We start from the raw sequence: 18,887 nt of genomic DNA, 5'->3' as shown, positions 1-18,887 counted from the left end.
CGTTTTAACGTGCTTTTGGATCTTGATGCAAATATGTGATTCGGGCAGTCAATGGCCATAAGTCAAGTACTCCTTTTTTTTCATTTTACATATAAAATTTGTTTGAAGTCAAATTATGTAAAGTTTTATCAAATTTCTATTTAACAATATCAAGATCTACAATATTAAAGTTACGATGCATCTAATGATATATATTTTATTGTCATTTTTTCCATAAAATTGATTAAATTTTATAAAATTTGACTTTAGACAATTATATATACGGACTAAAAGGAAACGGAGTGACTGCCTAGCTTGCCTAGGGTTGGTGTACCTTCTCAGCTCAGCTCAGCTCATTTGGTTCTTGGCCGCCCAGTTCAATTAACTAATAAGCACTCCTCAGCAGAAATCTTCTGAGTTGATATACTACTATTGTTGTTCGATTAGCCATGTTAGGCGAAGCCTCATCATCACCTTCCTTTTTCTTTCATTTCTTTCTGCTCCACCCTGGGGATGGGACCGGCGGCGAGCCGGAGTTGCAGTTGAGTATTTGACTCTCGCCCTTCGGTCTCTTCCTCCGTTCCCGTCATCATCATCACGCCCCTTCCCGGAATCTTCCATGGTTTCATCCTTTAAAGAAAGCACCATCTGCAGAGCTTCACAGCGGAGTAAATTCCACTTCTTTAGCCATACATAGCACAAGTGTACAACTGCACAACACAGCCTAGCAGAGCAGAGCAATGGCCGCCACGCCGGAGGAATTCCTGGGGCAGCAGAGTTTCCTTTCGCGGCTGGAGCCGCCCTCGCCGTCCCTGTTCCTCGGCCTGCCGCCGACGCCCCGCGGCGTGGAGGACGGGGACTCCTCGTTTGACGACATGGCGCTGCCCTACATCTCGCGCCTGCTGGAGGAGGACATGGAGGACCACTTCTTCTACCTGTACCCCAACCACCCCGCGCTCCTCAGGGCGCAGCTGCCCTTCGTGCAGATCCTCGTCGACGTCGCCGACAGCGCCAGCGGCTCCACCTCCGCGCTCTCGCCGTCCTCCTCCACCTCCACCTTCGACGCCACTGCCTCCACAACCCCCAGCGCTACATCGCCCTACGACGCAGCGATCCAGATCTCACGGCCGCCCTACGCCGAAGTACTGGGCCTTGCCTCAGGTTCACCGGACACCCAGAGCTCGGCGCTCCTCAGCGGCGACGAGGAAGCCCAAAACCCTAGCTCTGACTTCGTCATTGGGAATTATTTGTTGCCCGGCGACCAGGACATGCTCAACTTGGCCTTCCTCAAAGGCATGGAGGAGGCGAGGAAGTTCTTGCCGCCCAACAGCAGCCTCCCGGCCATGAAGGTGGACCAAGTGGTGGCCGGAGTGCACGCTGGAGCCGGCCTCAAGAAAAAGAGGGACACTCTAGAGCCAGACATGGGCAGGGCCAGCAAATTGATGATGCCGGAGCAGGAGGAGGATGGCGCACGAGAGCTGTTCGACGAAATGATGTTCCAGGAACACGAGATATGCATGAAGGGGGTTCAGCAGCTTCGCGTCGCTGTGGACAGTGAACCCGGGAAGAACAGACGGAAGAAGGGTCGGCCAAGACGGGACTCGAGTGATAGTGAGATGGTGGACCTGCACACGCTGCTGCTCAACTGCGCCCAGGCGCTGTCCACAGACAACCGGCGGACCGCAAGTGAGCTGCTGAAAAGAATCAGGCAGCATTCGACCCCAAAGGGTGATGCGGCGCAAAGGCTAGCGCATTATTTTGCCGAGGCGCTGGATGCACGGCTGGCGGGTAGGGGGAGCGAGCTGTACCAGTCGCTCATGGCAAGGCGTACCTCGGTTGCAGACTTTCTCAAGGCCAACCAGCTTTACATGGCAGCTTGCTGCTGCAAGAAGGTGGCCTTCATCTTTGCCAATAAGACCATCTGCAATGCTGTGGTAGGGAAGAGCCGGTTGCACATTGTGGACTATGGTCTGAGTCAAGGACTGCAGTGGCCGGGCCTGTTACGTATGCTTGCAGCTAGAGAAGGTGGACCACCAGAGGTGAAGATCACCGGCATTGACCTCCCTCAACCTGGGTTCCAAGGAGCCTACCACATTGAGGAGACGGGGCGCAGGCTCAGCAACTTCGCCCGCGTGTTCGGTGTGCCGTTTAAGTTCCATGGTATTGCAGCAAAGCGGGAGACAGTCCAGCCGGAGGACCTGAGCATCGACCGTGATGAGGTGCTTGTGGTGATTAGTCTTTGCCATTTCAGGCTTTTGATGGACGAAAACCTCGGCCTTGATACTCCGAGCCCCAGGGATCAGGTCCTCAACAACATCAGGAAGATGCGGCCAGATGTGTTCATCCATGGCATTATGAATGGCTCGTATGGTGCTACATACTTCCTGACACGGTTCAGGGAGGCATTGTTCAATTACTCGGCCCAATTCGACCTGCTGGATGCGACAGTCCCCCGGGATAACGAAGGGCGTCTGCTGCTTGAGCGCGACATCTTTGGGCGGTCTGCCCTGAATGTCATTGCATGTGAGGGCTCAGACCGCGTGGAGCGCCCTGAGACATACAAGCAGTGGCAGCTCCGGAACCACCGGGCTGGGCTGAGGCAGCTGCCATTGAATCCAGATGTTGTTAGGCTTGTGCTGGACAAGGTTAAGGACAACTACCACAAGGACTTCGTCGTTGATGAGGATCAGCGGTGGTTGCTGCACAGGTGGAAGGGGCGTGTGCTCTATGCCCTGTCAACATGGGTTGCCGACAATGCAACCTAGCTTCTTTGCTCAATCAAACTTGGATTATTGACATCAATAGATATATTCATGTTTGTAAGTTAGGACTTATCTCACCATTTATGATCTTATAATTCCATGGTGCCATGAGGTAGTCAATTACTTCTACTATGCAAGTAGTCATTTGATTATGCTCATCACGGATCATGAAGCTTAGATCTGAAACTTAGGAATCTGCAGAGATGCAGTAATGTCTTGGCATATACTCCCTCCGTCCGAAAAAGCTTGTCCCTCAAATGGATGTATCTAGCACCAAGTGCTAGATACATCCATTTGAGGGACAAGCTTTTCCGGACGGAGGGAGTATATCTATAAGTTGGATGCTTTGGCCATCGTGTTGCTGCAGATTTTGTAACAACACACCACAAAGTCTGTAGGGGTTTATGAATATGTCAGTCAAATTGTTTGGCACTTCCTTTTGAGCCTGTGTAGAGTAACCAGATATGTGTTGAAGCCTCAAAGGTGTACTGATTAGTCAGAGTTGATATGCACATATATCTTTACTTGTATGAACAATTAAAGTTGTGATTGGCTTGACCACACATAACATGAAGTTTGCACCGATGATGATTTCTGAGAAAGATGGGCACCTTATACCCTTAATTTTTCTATTATCCTAGAAAATCTTTGATCTTATAACTGTTTTTGCTGTATTTTTTTTTAATATTATAACTTCGGGCAAGCCGATCTTATGGGTTTCAGCTCTAGCCTACCTGAACTTGTTTGGGACTAAAGGCTTTGTTGTTGTTTGTTTAACTTCGGGCAAGCTCGGTGATATATTGTTAAATGATGGTATGCGAGAAAGGTGCAAACTTGCACAGATGCAGATTAGATGTTACTCCAGTTGTGTTACATTTCTAGGCTCATCTTCATACTGCTCTGCCAATTTTTTGTTTCAGATACTGGTCCCATGGTTTGCATTCTATTATGTACTTTACATGGCCAGAGAAAACCAGAGTAGCAAGGAATACTGAGTGAGCCTACATCCACATTGTTTGATTTTATTGCTAATTATCTCTATGGTTTCTCCTTAAAAAGTTCATAGCATAATGCGCTGCGTTTATTTGTTTGCTTGCAGGCCTGAAAGAGGTTACTGATTTGGTCAAATATGCAGATCGGGGCAGGGATATAGGACTATAGATTAAGCATGAGTAAGTTTATTAAAAACTATAGCATTTTCAAGATTTAAATTAGGTATATTTTGGCCTCTCCCAGTATATTATTTTACTATTTTGACATATCAGCATAATTCCTAAGCTTCCACTTAAATAATTATGTTCACGCACTACTTTTTTCCCTATAAGATTCATGTGCAACAAATTAGTAGATGTAACTATGTACAGTATTCGTGTAACTGAGATACAGTTTGAATTGCAGTAAGGACTCGGACTTGTGGGTTGTATGTGTCATGTATGCTGCGCTTTCATGTTGCCAAACATCAGAAACAGAGTAAAACACGTCATGCTTAGTGCAATGTTTTGGCATCTGAGCTCAAACTTACAAAGTCTGTTTGCAAACTTACAAAGTTTCTAAAAAATTGAACACAGGTACATATTTGAGTATTAAGTTCACTTTTAAAATTAATTCTGTGCAAGAAAGCTACTATGTTAGCCTTCATCATTTTATTATTTTTGCACTGCATCAAGATTTGCAAATGCAAATAGTACTCGAACATGTACATGTGTGATTTTCTTCTTGTGTTAAAAATGCAAATAGTACTCGAAAATGTACATGTGTGATTTTCTTCTTGTGTTTTTAAAATATCAATTTGTTTTCGATGTAATTCTCTTGTACAAGGAAATGGAACAAGGAGGTCACATCACACCTAGATGATTAGGAAAACAACTGCTTTCTTGTTCTTTCTGGTTGGAGACAGTTCGGTGATTCCAAGGAGACAAGTTTAGCAGAGCAACACTACACCTACCATGATTCCCTTCCATTCATTCCAGGAAGAGCTTTGCCATTACCATTGTCATTGCCATCACCAAGGCTGCCACTCCCGTCTTCCCGGTGTTCCCAGACCTTCCCTTGATGGCCGATGATGACAGCAACTGCTTTGCTGTGCAGGATCACTTGGCACTCCCCTATATCACACAAATCCTCATGGAGGAGGAGGATGACGTTGACGAAGACAGCCCTGCACTCCTCAAAGCCCAGCGACCCTTTGCCCAAATCCTCTCTTCCAGCATGCATGCCTCCACCTTAATGGCGGACCAAGGCGGCGCCTTGGCCATCGACGTGCACTCTCCCAGCTCGCCCATCTTCAAGTTCAAGGGTGTTGATGAGGTCCACAGCTTGATGTTGCTCCCCGATGCGGACTACAGCACTCACATGTTTAGCATTGCCTTCCTCAGGGGCATGGAAGAGGCCAACAAGTTCTTGCCCAGAAACTGTGAGCTAACGACCACCGGTGGGCATGATCAACCCAAGGAGAAAAGTGGCAGGGGTCGCAAGGACAGGCATGGTGAGGTGGAGGCTGATGTCAGTAGGACTAGCAGATTGGTGGAAGTTGGTGCTGGCGAGGTGTTCGACCAAATGCTCATTGCCCATGGCAATGAGACTGGGAACAGCAACAAGAAGGGGAGAAAGAGCAAGACGCGGGTGGTTGACCTGCACACACTGCTGATCCACTGCGCTAAGGCGGTGATGGATGACCGCCGTAGTGCAGGTGAGTTACTCAAGGAGATCAAGCAGCATGCATCACCAACTGGGGACGCCACACAGCGGCTTGCCTACTGGTTTGCTGAGGGGCTGGAGGCGCGGCTGACCGGCACAGGGAGCCAGGTGTACGGGTTGCTCACGGCTGAGTGCACCTCTACTGTGAGGCATATGCAGGCCTACCAGCTGTTCATGTCCACCTGCTGTTTCAGGAAGGTAGCCTTCTTGTTTGCCAACAAGGCCATTTTCAATGCAGCAGTCGGGAGAAGCAGGTTGCATATCGTGGATTATGGCCTCCATTGTGGGTTCCAGTGGCCTGAGCTGCTGCGCTGGTTGGCTTCAAGGGATGGTGGCCCACCGGAGGTCAGGATCACCCACATTGAACTCCCACTGCCTGGGGTCTACCCGGAAAAACATATGGAGCAGATAGGTAATCGGCTGACTGACATTGCACAAGAGCTTGGTGTGCCGTTCAAGTACCGTGCTATCATGGCACAGTGGCAGACCATTTGCGTTGAGGACCTGGACAAGGAACCTGACGAGGCGCTTGCTGTGAATGACCAGTTCAATTTCAGGACCTTAATGGATGAGAGTGTCGTCATAGCCAGCCCGAACCCCAGGGATGCCGTCCTCGGCAACATCAGCAAGATGAAGCCAGACGTGTTTGTCCAAAGCACCGTGAATGGCTCCTATGGCACCTTCTTCTTGTCACGGTTCCGAGAGGCCCTCTTCTATCACTCTGCGCTATTTGACATGCTTGATGCAACCATGCCACGGGAGAGCAAACTGCGGCTGGCGCTGGAGCGTGACGTCTTTGGGTGGATGGTCCTGAATGCCGTCGCATATGAGGGAGAGGACCGAGTGGAGCGCGGTGAGACCTATAAGCATTGGCAGATCAGAAACCAACGAGCAGGCCTGAGGCAGCTGCCACTGAACAGAGAGACTGTTAAGATGGCTACGGACATGGTCATGGGTGACTACCACAAGGATTTTGACATAGACGAGGATCACCAATGGCTGCTACAGGGATGGAAGGGTCGTATTCTCTACGCCCACTCAACATGGGTGGCAGAGGGAGCTAGCTCCCATTGTTAGCTATTTTTCTCCTTTCTGCACAGGAACAACAGCTGCTATGGGCAATTAATACTATACTGTTTGTGATGAGGTTTATATTCTAAACTTTGAAGATGCATTTTAACTTTTCTTGTTTTATGGGATGGCAAAAGGCATTTGGGATGATGTGGCATTTTCTTTGCTCTTTTCTTGTACTCCACTGTATAAGAAGATAAATATATTTCTATGTTTTAAGATAAAAAATAATATATATATATCTATGGCTGTGTGTTATCTGGGGTGATGGTTGTATTCATGATCCAGTAAATACAAACTGGTGGCATGCTTGTTTTAATGGATAATTTAGCTGGTGACTACGGTGACCCATTGTCCAGACTTTGATGTTGAGCCTTAGATACTCATGGAAACTGTCTGATCTCTTTGTCGTAGTCTGGTGGATTCATGCAATACTGGGAAGGAAGATGAAATTCAAGATTGGAAGTAAAAAAGCTTGTAGGTAAGCATGATGTGATGTCATCCTCTTGTGTTTGTAAATTGGATGTTTTATTGACCATGTATTACAACTTCGGTTATAGATGATGAGGACCACCATGACAACCAGTTTGTTGCTTGTGAAGCTACCATGCTCTTCTACAGTTGGCTGGTAAATAGTTTATCGAGATGGCATATTTTATTTGTTATCAAAAGTCGACAAACTTGAGATGTTTTCAAGGGATATGTGAGCCAAGATCATTCAATATATATGGGCCACTGGTTGAAGGAATCAAGGGATGCCTCCAGGACTTTGAGGACCATGCGCTGCTGGCGGTCTGACGTACAGCTAATGAGGTAGCACATGCATTAGCAAAGGAGAGCTGGAATAATTACTTGGCTTCATGTTTCACTGGAGTGTATTATGAACTTGCTAGACAAGGAGTGTAATCACAGTGCATAATTTAATATAAGCAGCTAATTCTCAAACAAAAAAGAAGTTAGAGAGACGTTTTTATAGTTCAAGTTGGCCACTGCTCTTCTTTGCTTGGATAACCAGATGTATTAAGTAGTCTATTTTCTATGCTTATCTTTTTATATTGTAACTGTGCCTACCTTGCTGCAGGCAGATCACTAAAAGAATCTGAGTAATTTCTAACTAATATAAACATGTGCCCATTGGTGGGCTGAGGTTCTTATTACTTGCCTTCAATTGCTATTTGTTCCTCTATGCTTTAAAGTTTTACTCCCTCCGTTCCGAATTACTTGTCTTAGATTTGTCTAGATACAGAGGTATCTAGCACTAAAATGAGTCTAGATACATCCGTATCTAGACAAATCCAAGACAAGTAATTCGGAACGGAGGGAGTAGATGACAAGTTCATAGCATGGGTGTCATGTTTACTTGCAGGTTTAAAGTGCTAATGGTACTGAGGATGTATGCAGTACAGGCGATAGGCGGATCAGGTCTGGAGATACCAAATGACTACCACATTCAGGATTGGTTGGAGGGATTAGTTGTCAAAGATAGAAGATCTGGGGCGGTTTGAGTTTAGATGCCGTCGTGCCTAGTGTAGATCAAGCATGGTGTACATGCTGCATATAACGGAGAAAGGTAATGAATCCTCCATTTGTTAACCACTTTTAGGTTCAGTCCTCATACTTCCCCAATTGAACACATGTCCATGTTTGAGTACTAAGTGCACTTCAAAACAATTTTCATGCAAATAAAGCTGCTATTTTGGCCCTTCATCATTGTATCACTTCTGTACCACATAAAGATTTTCAAGTGCCATAGTGCGCAAACATGTCCAGTTGTGATCTTTTCCAGAATTTTTTTAAATGCCATTTTTTTGGCATAATGTCCTTGTACTAGCAAATGGAACAAGAAAGTCACATCGTCCCTATATGATTAGGACAACATCTACTTGTCCTTTATTGTTGGAGACAATTCGGTGATACCAAGGAGAGGGTTTAGCAGAGCAACATCATACCTACAATGATTCCATTCCATTCATTAGAGGAAGCGCATTCCCATTGTCCATTGTCATCACCATGGCTGTCCCTCGTATCTTCCCCGACCTTCCTTTAGTGGCACACCACGACAGGAACCGCTCTGCCATGCAGGATCACCTGGCACTCCCCAATATCGCGCATATCCTCATGGAGGAGGATGATGACATTGACGAAGACAACCCTGCACTCCTCAAAGCCCAGCGACCCTTTGCCCAAATCCTCTCTTCCAGCATGCCTGCCTCCACCTTAATGGCAGACCAAGGTGGCGCCTTGGCCAGCGACATGCACTCTCCCAGCTCGGGCATCTTGAAGTTCAAGGGTGTTGATGAGGTTCGCAGCTTGCTGTTGCTCGCCAATGGAGAGTTCAGCACTGACATCTTTAGCACTGCTTTCCTCAAGGGCATGGAAGAGGCGAAGAAGTTCTTGCCCACAAACAGTGAGCTGACGACCACCGGTGAGCAGGACCAACCGATGGAGAAAAGCAGCAGGGGCCGCAAGGACTGGAGCGACGAGGTGGAGGCTGATGTCAGTAGGACGGACAGATTGGTCGAAGCTGGTGCCTGCGAGGTCTTTGACTTCAATCAAATGTGCAGTTCCATGGACAATGAGACTGGGAACAGTAACAAGAAGGGGAGAAAGAGCAAGGCACGGGTGATTGACCTGCACACGCTGCTGATCCACTGTGCCAAGGCGGTGATGGATGACCGCCGGAGGGCAGGTGAGTTGCTCAAGGAGATCCAGCAGCATGCCTCACCCACTGGTGACGCCACACAGCGGCTTGCCTACTGGTTCGCTGAGGGGCTGGAGGCACGGCTCACTGGCACAGGCAGCCAAGTGTATGGGACGCTTACGGCAAAGGGCACCTCTGCTGTGGCGCACTCAGAGGCTTACCAAGAATTCATTTCAGCATGCTGCTTCAGGAATGTATCCTTCTTGTTCGCCAACAGGGCCATCTTCAATGCGGCAGTGGGGAGGAGCAGGTTGCACATTGTTGATTATGGCTTTCGTTATGGATTCCAGTGGTCAGAACTGCTGCGCTGGCTGGCAGCAAGGGATGGTGGCCCGCCAGAGGTCAGGATTACGCACATTGACCTCCCACAGCCCGGATTCCACCCAGAAAAACATATGAAGGAGATCGATTGTCGGCTGACTGACATTGCCCGGGAGCTTGGTGTGTCGTTCAAGTACCGTGCCATCTTGGCGCAGTGGCAGACCGTTTCCATCGAGGACCTGGACCTGGACCTGGGACCTGATGAGGTGCTTGCTGTGAATGACCTGTACAATTTCAGGACCTTAATGGATGAGAGTGTCGTCATAGGCAGCCCGAACCCCAGGGATACTGTCCTCAGCAACATCAGCAAGATGAAACCGGACGTGTTTGTCCAAAGCACCGTAAATGGCTCCTATGGCACCTTCTTCTTGTCACGGTTCCGCGAGGCCCTCTTCTTTTACTCTGCACTGTTTGACATGCTTGATGCAACCATGCCAAGGGAGAACAAACTGCGGCTGGCGCTGGAGCGCAACATCTTTGGGTGGGTTGTCCTGAATGCCATTGCATATGAGGGAAAGGACCGGGTGGAGCGTTGTGAGACCTATAAGCATTGGCAAGTCAGAAACCAACGTGCAGGCCTGAGGCAGCTGCCACTGGACAGAGAAACTGTTAAGATGGCTAGGGACATGGTAAAGAACAAATACCACAAGGACTTTCTCATCGACGAGGACCACCACTGGCTGCTGCAAGGATGGAAGGGCCGCATCCTCTTGGCTCACTCAACATGGGAGGCAGATGGTGCTAGCTCCCACTGTTAACTATTTTTCTCCTTCCTGCACTTGAACAGAAGCAGATATGGTATTAATACTGTACCGTTTGTGGTGTGGTTTATGCTCTCAAGCTGAACGATGCATTTTGACTCGTCCAATATCTATCGGACTGCTTGAAGTATTTCAGAGAATGCCTGCATTTTCTTTTCTCTTTTCTTGTACCCAACTGTACAAGGCAAATATATATTTAGAGTTGTGCATTGTCTGGGTGATGGCTACTAGCCTACTATACATGATCCAGTAAATTTGAACTAGTTGCATACTCGTTTTATTGTTTGATGCAGCTGGCCACAACAGTTACTGTTCAGTGTCCAGAGTTTGGTGTTGAGCTTTGGACGTTCACATGAACCATCTGATCTCTTTGTCATGGCCTGATGGATTTGTGTGACGTTGGTAAGGAAGATGAAGGTCCGAGATTGGAAGTAAACGCTAGAAGACTAACGATGATATGACATCATCCTCATGTATGTGTAAATTGGATATTTTAGTCGCAAGTGTATTACAACTTTTGTCATGTATAATGAAGACCAGCAATTTATGGACCTTGATTCACAACAAGATAATATGTGCAGGGTAAAGGTCGGTGACTCTCTGCAGCCTCTCTGCAGGGCTTGTCCCAGACGTGGAAGAGGGGCTTAGAGAACTTTTGATTATTTCATTGCTTATTTTTAGCAGAGTACATGATGTTCCTTTTACAGGGAAGACTCGTCCCGACCACCAAAAATAGGATATCTTCTTTCCTAACACACTCATCTCTAACTTCCTAAGTAAATGTATCTCTTCACTTAGCATCTTCTAGTTCCTTTTGCTCCTGGCTGGGGTATGTCACATGCCAATTGCATTGCATGGGCCATACTTTTTTTACCAATAGCAAATATGGTAACCAATTTCGTTGCCTCTGAAACTCTTCTAACCCGAACCTGTGCCCATTGTGTGTTATATTCGTATTGCTTGCCTGGAATTGCTATTTCTCTCTATGCTTTAATGTTTCAGGTCACAAGTTCATTGATTGAGCGTTATGTTTACTAGCAGGTTTGTAGTGCTACTGGGCCTGTGTGCAGTGAATGGGATAAACGGCAGGTCTGAAGGTACCGAATGACTACTTCAATCTAATAGTGATTTAGTGATTACAGATTAAACAAAATACTGGCTCATGAAAGATGAAAGCATGCTAAAAAACTGCAATTATGTGTTTTAATACTGAAAAAAATGCAAGTTCGCATGTAACAGTATACTTCTCCCTTGTGGTTTATAGTATTACAATGCTAAACTTTGTTTAGTCGTTCAGTAAGGACTGTTGTTTTTCCTTTATTTTTGTAAATATTGGTTGTTCCTGCTATCTTGGCGCTTTCATAATGAAAAGGACATGCTGCCAGGTGTGTTTGAGAAAAATAATCAACCTAGGACAGTCATACTATTGTGTGATGGTGACAAACAGGAGGATCAGCCATGTCCTGATATATACTATAGGACAATTCTTTTTTTAAGAGCCATCAGTCATGTCCATTTGGAGGATGATCGTTGATTCCAAGTCTCCAAGCATGGGAAGAACCGACGCCTTTCTCTGTACAAGAGCAACCAGCCATATCCTTGTGGAGCGCAGCACCATCACTAGTTCAGTTCACCACCATGCCCATCGCCCCCGAGGAGTTGCTGGGGCTGAAGGAACACATGGAGCCCCCGCCGCCATCCCCATCCGTCTACCTTGACATTCCTCCGTCGCCCTATGGCGGCAGTGTCGGGGACCTGGTGCTCCCATACATCACTCGCATGCTGATGGAGGAGGACATCGACGACAGGTTCTTCTACCAGTACCCAGACCATCTTGCCTTCCTCCAGGCGCAGCAGCAATTTACCCAAATTCTTGATGATGCCAAGAACTTACTGTCCGGCGAAGGTGGCGACATGGAGAAGATGCATTCTGATGCGTCTTTGCAGGGTATTCGTGGAGGTAGCATGTGCTTGGCTGACAAGGACGTCCCGAGTTGGACGTTCTCGGATGGTGCTGAGGTGTACAATAATGGTGATCAGAGCAAACTCAACCGCTCCAATGAAGCCATGCTTAACTTTGCATTCTTGAAAGGCATGGAGGAGGCCAACAAGTTCTTGCCTAGAGACAACCAACCGCAGGCTGATGTCTTCAGCGTCGACCAAGCGAAGGAGATTTTTGGGCGAAGCATTAGTGGTGGGGGACGGAAGGGTCAGCGTGATGTGGACAAGCTGGAGGAAGTGGTGGGCAGGGCCAGCAAACTGCTGATGCCGGAGCTGGAAGAGGATGGCGCCAGCGAGATGATCAACAAAATAATGCTGAATAGTTACGAACTATGTGGGGAGACCATGGAGGAGCTGCAAATCACCATGGAGAACATCAGAGCTGATAGAAAAAATAAGAAGGCGGTGCGGGGAAAGCAGGGAAAGAAAGAGGCGGTGGACCTGCGCGGGCTGTTGCTATGCTGCGCACAGGAGGTGGCCACCGGCAACCGTCATGGCGCGGGCAATCTGCTGAAACAGATCAGGCAACATGCTTCCGCAACAGGAGATGCCGCTCAGCGGCTGGCGTATTGTTTCGCCAAGGGGCTTGAGGCCCGGCTGGCGGGCACTGGGAGCCAGGTGTACAAGTCACTCATGGCGAAGCACACCTCGACCATGGAGTTCCTCAAAGGTTACGAGCTGTTCATGGCAGCCTGCTCCTTCAAAAGGGTGGCGTTCACATTCTCCAGCATGACCATCTTCGATGCCGTGGAAGGGAAGAGCAAGTTGCACATTGTGGATTATGGCTTGCATTATGGGTGCCAGTGGCCGGGCCTGCTGGCTTGGCTGGCGACCAGGGACGGCGGGCCACCGGAGGTGAGGATCACCGGGATTGACCTCCCGCAGCCCGGGTTCCGCCCGGCTAAGAGGCTTGAGGAGACAGGGCGGGCACTCAGCAACTGTGCCCGTCAGTTTGGCTTGCCGTTCAAGTTCCATGCCATCGCGGCCAAGTGGGAGACTATCCGTGCCGAGGACCTCAACATCGACCCTGACGAGGTGCTTGTGGTGAATGACCTGTTCAATTTCAACACCTTGATGGACGAAAGCCTTGTTATCGACAGACCCAGCCCCAGGGATGTGGTCCTCAGCAACATCCGGGAGATGCAGGCAGATGTGTTCGTCCAAGGTGTTGTGAATGGTTCTAGCGGCCCATTTTTCTTGGCCCGGTTCCGGGAGGCACTCTTCTTTTACTCATCGGTGTTCGACATGCTTGACACCACCACACCGCCAGAGAGCTACGAGCGCTTCGTTCTCGAGCGGGACATGTTCGGGCAGTGTGCCCTGAATACTATCGCCTGCGAGAGTGCAGACCGGGTAGAGCGTCCCGAGACATACAAACAGTGGCAGCTGAGAAACCAACGTGCAGGCCTCAGACAGCTGCCACTGAAGCCGATTATCACCAAGGTGGCAACAGGCAAGGTCAAGAGCCTGTACCACAAGGAGTTTGTTGTGGATGTGGATCAGGGGTGGTTGCTGCAGGGGTGGAAGGGCCGCATCCTATATGCTCACTCGGCGTGGGTGGCAGACGACACTAGCTCCGAGTATTAGCTGCCTTTTTCTGCCTATAAGAGGTTAATGTTTGGACATTAGTAGTACTTATGAGATACAACTGGGGCATCCACTCCTGTTTCCTCCAACCATCTTAAATTTCGCTCTTAGACACGAATATGAATAACACCAGGGTGCCACTGCCGCATGCTAAATGTCTCCTGTAAGCTGCCTTAAAGTTACATTTTTTTTAGACATTAAGTTTCAATTTGATGAGTAAAGACTTGATGTAAAGGTCAATTGTTGTTGCAGCAGCAGATGTTTATGTGCTTCCACTCATTCTTCTTCTTCTTCAGTTATCTCATTAAGACATGACACCCGAAGAAGATATATAATCTGTAGTCTTGTAAGAGGACCAATAAATTCAGTGTCATATGTAAAAGGATTACTGGAAATTGTTCAAAGAAAAAGGATAACTGAAATGTATTGAATTTGTAATTTCTTTCTCTGCGTTTTCATCTTACAAATCCGTTTGCCTACTTGCAGGTGTCCAAGTGTGTAGCAGGAAAGAAACATAAATGAACATGGTTAAAGGTTACATGCATCTAGAAACTGGCTACTACTCCCTCCGTTCAGAATTACTTGTCTCGAAAATGGATGTATCTAGAACTCAAATATGTCTAGATACATCCATTTCTGCGACAAGTAATTCCGAACAGAGGGAGTACATGTGACCTAATCAATTTTCAGGATAATACTAGAGAACTTTCAATTATTTTATCTGCTAGTGCTACTACGTACATGTTGAACTCACAACAGCCTGACATTCTAAAACATAAATTGATGTCTACAAGAAAGTTGACTGCTTCTGAAGTTCTGATCAGACAAGGACAGAATGCTGGCTGCGACAACAAGATGGATATAATCTTTCTCAAAAGCCTCTCTTTGTCCATGTGTGCAGGCGCAGGTCGGCCGGTGGACGGTTAAACTAACCTTGTGAAATGTGAAGCTACGATGGTTCCAATAGACAGCAACGTACTGTACGATGTCCGAAGTGCTTGTTTTTGCTTCACATGAAACGGATGGATGACAGTGATATATCCACTCCAAATCCAATATAGTTTCACTGCACCATCAGAAATCAGCATGCACTCCACTATGGCTGCCACACCAGAGGAGCTGTTGGGCCTCGCTGAGCCTGCACCACTGTCCCCATCCGTCTTCCTCGACCTTCCTCCGACTCCGATGACCCATGATGACTCACAGCAGCCGCAGAACGACCTGGCCCTGGAGTACATTTCGCGCATGCTCACGGAGGAGGACATCGTCGACAAGTTCTTCTACCAGTACCCTGACCACCCGGAGCTCCTGCAGGCCGAGCAGCCCTTCGCCGAGATCCTTGCCAATACCTCATCCGACGCCCACGAGTCCTTTGCCTCCTCCACCTCCATCTTGATGCCCAGCCAAGGTAACGGCACGGACTTCATGGTTTCCAGGTGCCAGGTACAGTATCCAGCCTTCTTCTTGAACGGCACAGGCATTGCGGAGGCCAGTGGTTTGGTGTTTCCCATTCCCAGCGAGAGCAGCACCAGAACGGACATGCTGTCGAGCATGGCTTTCTTCAGAGGCATGGAGGAAGCCAACAGGTTCTTGCCCGCAGACAATGTGATGGTGGCTGGCAGGGGGCGTAAGAAGAGGCCTGGCATGGATGGTGAGGTGGAGGCGGGCTTGGGCAGGAGCAGCAAGCAAATAACAGTGCTGCCGCGTTGTGTCCAGGAGGAGGAGGAAGCCACCGCGCTGGAGATGCTGGACCGGCTTGTCCTCAACGGCTACGACGCGCACCCGGGCGAGATGCAGGAGGTGGTACGCGTCACCTTGGAGGACAAGGAGAACAAGTCAGCAATTGGCAGGCGCGGGAGGCGCGGGGCGAGGCACACGGTGGTGACTGACCTAGAGACCCTGCTGATCCGCTGCGCCGAAGCAGTGTCCAGCAACGACGTGCACGGCGCGAGCAAGCTGCTGGAGCGGATCAAGTGGCACTCCTCGCCGACGGGGGACGCCAAGCAGCGGCTGGCGCACTACTTCTCCCAGGGGCTGGAGGCACGGCTGGCTGGCACGGGGAGCCGGCTGTACCGAGCGCTCATGGAGAAGCACACCTTAACCGTTGGGCTCATCAAAGCCTTCCATCTGCACATGGCTGCGTGCTGCTCGATGAAGGTTGGTTTGCTCTTTGCCATCAACACCATCTGCAAGGCCGTTGCAGGGAGGAGGAAACTGCACATTGTGCACTACGGCATCACCACCGGATTCCAGTGGCCGGACTTGCTCCGGTTGCTGGCCAACAGGGAGGGCGGCCCACCACAAGTGAGGATCACCGGCATTAACACCCCTCGCCCCGGGCTCCGTCCGGCTCAAATAATGGAGGAGGCGGGGGACCGGCTCGGCAACTGTGCTAAGCAGTTCGGCGTGCCATTCGAGTTCCGCGCCGTCGCATCCAAGCCGGAGGATGTCCGGGCTGAGGACCTGCACATCGACCCAGACGAGGTCCTGGTCGTGAACAGCATGTACGAGTTCAGGACCTTGATGGACGAGAGCCTAACCTTTGACATGGTGAGCCCGAGGGACATGGTGCTCAACAATATCAGCAAGATGAGGCCGGCCGTGTTCGTCCAGTCCCTCGTCAATGGACCATACAGCGCGGCCTTCTTCATGACGCGGTTCCGCCATGCCTTGTACTACTTCACGGCCTTGTTCGATGTGATGGAGAACACCGTTCCACGGGACAACGACCAGAGACTTCTGGTGGAGCGGGACATGCTTGCACGCTCCGCCATTAACATGATCGCCTGTGAAGGTGCAGACCGGGTGGAGCGCCCTCAGAACTACAAGGAGTGGCAGGCGCGGAACGAGCGAGCGGGGCTAAGGCAGCTGCCGTTGGACCCTGATGTTGTTCTGATGCTCAAGGACCAAGTGAAGAGTCGGTACCACAAGCATTTCATGATCAGCGAGGATCACCGCTGGCTTCTGCAAGGATGGAAAGGCCGGGTGCTCTATGCACACTCCACATGGGCTTCTCAAGTGATAGATTGAAGTACCAATACATGCAACTTTCATCAGTGTTTGATGATCTGTTGCAGTACCAGATGCGTGTTTGCTCCTCTTTTGTATCTGTAACTTACTAGTAATAGAAACAATTTTCAGGTTGTGGAGTGGCACCTGTTTGTTCAAAGCTGCTGTGAGCACACATATATCTGTTTAAACATAGAACATGTAAAATTGCTACTGCATTATCAAAGATGAGATTATGTGGAATCCCTGTATGACAACATCTACCAATTCCATATTTACTTGTTTCTTGTTCAGTTCCTAATCGTAAGGATATTTTGTCAAGGTCTTCCATTCTTGTTCAGAACTTTGGGGGTCAAGTAACAAATGAAATTAGCACAAGGATCATGGGGAAAACCATACGAGTGAGTTGGGTGCTTGGCAGTTAGCACAGAAAAGGGGATTCTGAAGTAGTTGTTGCATCTTTGATGCTATTTAACCATTTTTCTCGTTGATTTATATGGTCTAGTTGCAAGTTGAGTTGAAATTTATAGTCCTTGTCTAAACAGATTTATCTGCATGATGCCATATATGAGGATATGCAATGATGAAAGTTATAGTCCTTACATAAACAGATTTATCTGCATGCTATCATATATGATAGGCATTACATTGATGAAAAATTGACATTCTCTTGGTTACTTAGTGGTAATATGAATTCGACAAGTGTGGATGGAAACAGGCAGAGGGTGCTTTATCATTGTTAGATGGCGTATTTCACTTGTTTGTGTGCAGCACATTAGTTCGGCGGTTCGGCTCCTTCGGACCATTTTCTGTTTGCCAAAGTAAGTAGACTTTGTTATCATGAGTTCTCCTATCTTGTTAATATTGCTGATGCCTAAGAGATGTTAGGCGGATCCGTTGTGCGTGGCTGAGCCGGCGCTCTAGTCCTAGGCGTGGCCACCACCCGGTTTACCTCTGGCAGGTCACTGGTCCCTGCACCAGGTGTGTTGAAGAGGTTCCTCGCCTCGTAAACTGAAGGCAGACGACTCTGGTGCCTTCTCCTCATGACTTCGTTTTAAGCGTTCTGATCCAACGTGAGCCGGAAGGAATCAGCCTTTGATTTGCCGGATTAACCTCTGCTGTTAACAATGTTGTCAAGGTGTCCAATAAGTCGGACAAGACCTGAGCCGGCGGGCGCATAGGGCCTCCTGCCCCGGCCGCCGCTGCCGTTGCTGATCCAGAAATCATTGCTGTTGCAGTCGTAGAATTCTGCCCTGGCTGTGTACCGGCCATGAAAATCGCGACCCAGTTCGGCGGCTTATAGGGGTCCGGAATACTATCCCCATCGAAACAGCCCCCAAGCCTGTCGTCTTGCAGTTGATACAATGAAGTGGTCTCGCCCGTGGATGACTCACCATCAGAATAGATGGTCGTCTCACCGCTAGACACAGATCCTTCCTCAAATTCCTCCCCATGGATGAATCCAACGAAGGCGCGCTTCACGGCGGGTTGCACCTGGGCAGGTCGTGCACACTGAGTTGTCTCGATGATGTCGGTGCAGATGTCCTGCTCAAGGCCCGGTTCGCCGATCTTGCCGATGAAGATGTGAATTCCATCGAAGGGGGCCCGGTACCCGTACTCGATTGAGCCGGCCTCGGGGCCCCAGCCTGCGTTGTCGATGTAGAGTTTGCCGCGACGACTCTTGGTCATCCGGCCGACATCGTATCCTTTGATCCCTTCAAAGTTGCCCTGTAAGAACTCGAAACCACCGCGCGCTGGCCTCACGGTGGGCGCCAACTGTCGTGGAATTGTCACGGTAGATGTCCTAGCAAGAGGACTTAGTCGTGGAGCCATCGCGACAGGGTTAGCTTAAAGGGGTTAAACGAGACAAATGACACAAGGAGTTTATACTGGTTCGGCCCCTTGCGGTGAAGGTAAAGGCCTAATCCAGTTTGAGGTGGTATTGCTTATGCCTCGATTACCAGGGAGCGAATACGCTTGACCTAGCTTTCGATCTGT

General features: G+C 48.9%; 3 protein-coding genes and 2 pseudogenes across 5 annotated transcripts; all 5 read left to right on the top strand.

Annotated features, from left to right (window-relative positions):
- Positions 1-304: 304 nt before the first annotated feature.
- Positions 305-7,484, top strand: LOC125551281 (scarecrow-like protein 14). The gene is made up of 5 exons (XM_087518043.1): positions 305-2,798; positions 3,662-3,736; positions 3,841-3,913; positions 6,924-6,990; positions 7,070-7,484. The coding sequence occupies exon 1, from the start codon at positions 720-722 to the stop codon at positions 2,742-2,744; it is 2,025 nt and encodes a 674-aa protein (XP_087374169.1). The 5' UTR covers positions 305-719; the 3' UTR covers positions 2,745-2,798; positions 3,662-3,736; positions 3,841-3,913; positions 6,924-6,990; positions 7,070-7,484.
- LOC147975215 (scarecrow-like protein 14 pseudogene) lies at positions 3,677-7,484 on the top strand (annotated as a pseudogene). 2 transcript variants are annotated; one of them, XR_015600585.1, is made up of 4 exons: positions 3,677-3,736; positions 3,841-3,913; positions 4,830-6,990; positions 7,070-7,484. The product of XR_015600585.1 is annotated as a scarecrow-like protein 14 pseudogene, transcript variant X2 (transcript). The 2 variants fall into 2 exon arrangements; XR_015600584.1 differs by lacking the exon at positions 3,677-3,736 and having other exon boundaries at positions 3,908-6,990.
- Positions 7,485-8,078: 594 nt separating this feature from the next.
- LOC147975214 (scarecrow-like protein 14) lies at positions 8,079-10,592 on the top strand. Its single transcript, XM_087518045.1, has one exon. The coding sequence runs from the start codon at positions 8,520-8,522 to the stop codon at positions 10,287-10,289; it is 1,770 nt and encodes a 589-aa protein (XP_087374171.1). The 5' UTR covers positions 8,079-8,519; the 3' UTR covers positions 10,290-10,592.
- A 1,305-nt stretch (positions 10,593-11,897) lies between these two features.
- LOC125551283 (scarecrow-like protein 9 pseudogene) lies at positions 11,898-14,368 on the top strand (annotated as a pseudogene).
- Positions 14,369-14,901: 533 nt separating this feature from the next.
- Positions 14,902-17,167, top strand: LOC125551282 (scarecrow-like protein 9). The gene has a single exon (XM_048714458.2). It carries the CDS (start codon positions 14,907-14,909, stop codon positions 16,908-16,910), a length of 2,004 nt encoding a protein of 667 aa, XP_048570415.1. The 5' UTR covers positions 14,902-14,906; the 3' UTR covers positions 16,911-17,167.
- Positions 17,168-18,887: the final 1,720 nt, after the last annotated feature.

This window comes from Triticum urartu, chromosome 4A, assembly GCF_056163025.1.
Source record: "Triticum urartu cultivar PI428250 chromosome 4A, HENAU_Tu73, whole genome shotgun sequence".
Classification (NCBI taxonomy): domain Eukaryota; kingdom Viridiplantae; phylum Streptophyta; class Magnoliopsida; order Poales; family Poaceae; genus Triticum; species Triticum urartu.
This window is presented reverse-complemented; position numbering and strand designations above follow the sequence as displayed.